This window comes from Nicotiana sylvestris, chromosome 9 (assembly GCF_000393655.2).
Source record: "Nicotiana sylvestris chromosome 9, ASM39365v2, whole genome shotgun sequence".
In the NCBI taxonomy this organism is placed as follows: Eukaryota; Viridiplantae; Streptophyta; class Magnoliopsida; order Solanales; family Solanaceae; genus Nicotiana; species Nicotiana sylvestris.
In genome coordinates, this window is record NC_091065.1 from 192,431,357 (window position 1) to 192,434,226 (window position 2,870).

The window sequence follows — 2,870 nt, forward strand, 5'->3', positions numbered from 1 at the left end:
TATCAAGAATTACGGAAGGAGGAGGACGTCTAGGTTGGCGACTACTTTCAACTTGCTTATCTTTTCTAGGTCGGGGAGCCGGGGGAAGGGTAGTTGGTTGGCCACTACTTTCACCGGTTTTATCTTTTCCTTTACCAAACATTTTTTTCAAAGTAAATGCCATATTAATTATAATTATGCAAACTAAACCACACAAAAATATATTCTAAAAACGTAAGAGTTGAAACGAGTTTACCGGATTGCCGAACAACTTCTTGAAAATTGAAAATCGTTGAACACTTGAAAACTTCAATTCAACAACTTCACAATTTTTCACGAAATTTCAACAATAAATTAAGTAATTGTAGTAGAGAGATTGAGAGATATTGAGAGATATTGATGAATTGGTGAATAAAAATGAAAGAATGAGGGGGTATTTATAGTTGAGAAATGGGGAAAAGTGTAATTATATAAAGTTTGGGGGCCAAATGGCTATTTTTTAAACTTAAAAACGGCCATATTTTCAGCCCAAACGGCTAGATTTTAAATATGGCCGTTGGAGAATTTTAAATTTTTTTTGTTTTTTAAAAAAAAATAGCCGTTGGGCCCGCCAAGACCGCCAGGACCGGCCCAGGCCCGCATGACGGTCCCGGGCTCGTGGGCTCAAACATGAAGACCGGCCCGTGACGGGCTTAGGAGGACCACCAGACCCGGCCCACCAAGCCCGTTAGGACCGCGGGCCCGGTCCAGGCCCGACCCACCGAGCAGCCCTACTCTCTTATTTCAGTTCAAAACAGTTGATCTTTTGTTTCAGTACTATAGATAAATTTGCTATAAAATTTAAATATAACTACAAAGGATAATTTTACAAAAGTATAGTTACGAATTTATATATATTTGTTGTATCATGTAATTTTTCCTTTAATTTTCTTTCTTTACTCGGGTATAATGATCTTTTTAGTTTTTCCTTCTCTCAAATGTCAATATTTAAACCGGGGCGCCACCCAGAATACTCTCCCGCGCAAGTACCCAAAATATGGTGGGGCCCACTGCCACGCTGGCGATCCTCGTGCCCATCACTCTCACCAATCAGCACATTTCATTTCCTCCTATATATATACCCTTACCTCCTTTTCCATCTCAAACCAAAGGCAAATAAGCAACAGGTAAAGAAATCTCTGCTCACTTTCCACACAAATCGAGAGCTAGGGTTAGGGTTTCTGTTTCATCTAAAAATGACTTCTGATGGAGGATCGGGCAAGGGAAAAGGCGGCGCAGGTAGAGGAAAACCTAAGGCGACGAAATCGGTGTCTCGGTCTTCAAAAGCGGGGCTCCAATTCCCCGTTGGTAGGATCGCTCGTTTCCTTAAGGCTGGAAAGTATGCTGAACGTGTTGGTGCTGGTGCGCCGGTTTACCTATCTGCTGTCCTTGAATACCTCGCAGCTGAGGTAATTTTATTTTGTGATTTTTTTGCTTCATTTGATCGATTGAATTTGAATTTAATTGATTTGATTTCGATCTCATTTGTATTGTCGGTTTTAATTTTGTCAGGGATATAAATTCTAATTTTGGCCTGTTTAATAGTCGCGTTAGCAAATTTAAGCTTCAACTAATTAAAGTTTGTGTTTCTAGTAACTTTACCTATCTGCTGTCCTCGAATACCTTGCCGCTGAGTTAATTTTTGTGATCTTTTACTTTTTGTCGATTGAATTTGAATTTAATTGATTTGATTTGATTTCATCTCATGTTGATGTTGGTTTTAATTTTGTTAGGGATAATTCCACTCATGGTTCCTCGGTTATTAATAAATTTTGATTTTTGTCTGTGTAATAGTCGCCTAAGCTAATTTAAACTTCACTTAATTAAAATGTGTGTTTTTAGTCACTTTATACAGGGTATATGTGATTTAAACTACTTTTACAACTATACATATGCGCAAATCTGTAACAAGTTCTGGTTTTGGTACTTGTAATAGTTGCCTAAGCATTTTATTCTTCAATTATTTAAAATGTGTGTTTGCAGTCCCTTTACATAGGAAGTATGTGATGTTTGTATTATTTTTGGAATTACACTATGTTAAAACGTGTAGAAACAATTTGAATTTAACATTTTAATGGTTTAGCACATAATTATTTTTTGTGATCAAAAGTGCATACATTAATTAAATAAAGGGAAAATATGTGTAACCAGAATTCATGGGGACTAAGTGCAGATTCACCTTTTTATCCATGTATGCCATGGAGATTATGCCTGTTCCTAATCTGTGGTAATTTTGGTGTATCAGCTTTGTTAATGAGTTAGCACTAGCAGTGTGTGGTTTATTCATGTGATTTACTGGGTAAAGATGTTTAGTAATGGATTGTGACAAACATTTGAATAGTTGGTAAAGAGGTTTAAGATTATTGAGTTTAGTTTATTGATTACATTTGCTATGATACTGGAGTTTTGATTTATTTGACTTGTTAGAATTGTTCAATCTTTGTAATCTAAATTGTCATAATGTTTTGGATGTAGGTGTTGGAGTTGGCAGGGAATGCAGCAAGGGATAACAAGAAGAATCGTATTGTGCCGAGGCACATTCAGTTGGCTGTGCGGAATGATGAGGAGCTGAGCAAGCTTTTAGGTCAGGTTACAATTGCTAATGGAGGTGTCATGCCCAACATTCACCAGAATCTATTGCCTAAAAAGACTGGCTCGGGCAAGGGTGATATTGGCTCTGCATCTCAAGAGTTTTAGATTTGCTCTATTTCTTGTTTTGGGGAAATGATTAAAAGTAAACATAGTTATGTAAAATAGAAATGGCTGTTGTCTTGATAATACTTTCGAACATTGAATTCTATGGCATTGTCAACTTGCAGTTTTGGTAATCCATTGTGGAATGTTTTTGTGAA

General features: G+C 37.0%; 1 protein-coding gene across 1 annotated transcript; it reads left to right on the top strand.

Moving 5' to 3' along the window:
* Positions 1 to 1,112: 1,112 nt before the first annotated feature.
* On the top strand, positions 1,113 to 2,870 carry LOC104227783 (probable histone H2AXb). Its single transcript, XM_009780097.2, has 2 exons — positions 1,113 to 1,427; positions 2,494 to 2,870. Exons 1-2 carry the CDS (start codon positions 1,215 to 1,217, stop codon positions 2,713 to 2,715), a joined length of 435 nt encoding a protein of 144 aa, XP_009778399.1. The 5' UTR covers positions 1,113 to 1,214; the 3' UTR covers positions 2,716 to 2,870.

Excerpts from the sequence above, each read along its gene's own strand:
- LOC104227783 (XM_009780097.2), top strand. The coding sequence starts at position 1,215 with ATGACTTCTGATGGAGGATCGGGCAAGGGAAAAGGCGGCGCAGGTAGA. Across the intron at positions 1,428-2,493 it reads TTGAATACCTCGCAGCTGAG|GTGTTGGAGTTGGCAGGGAA; the intron begins GTAATTTTATTT and ends TTTTGGATGTAG.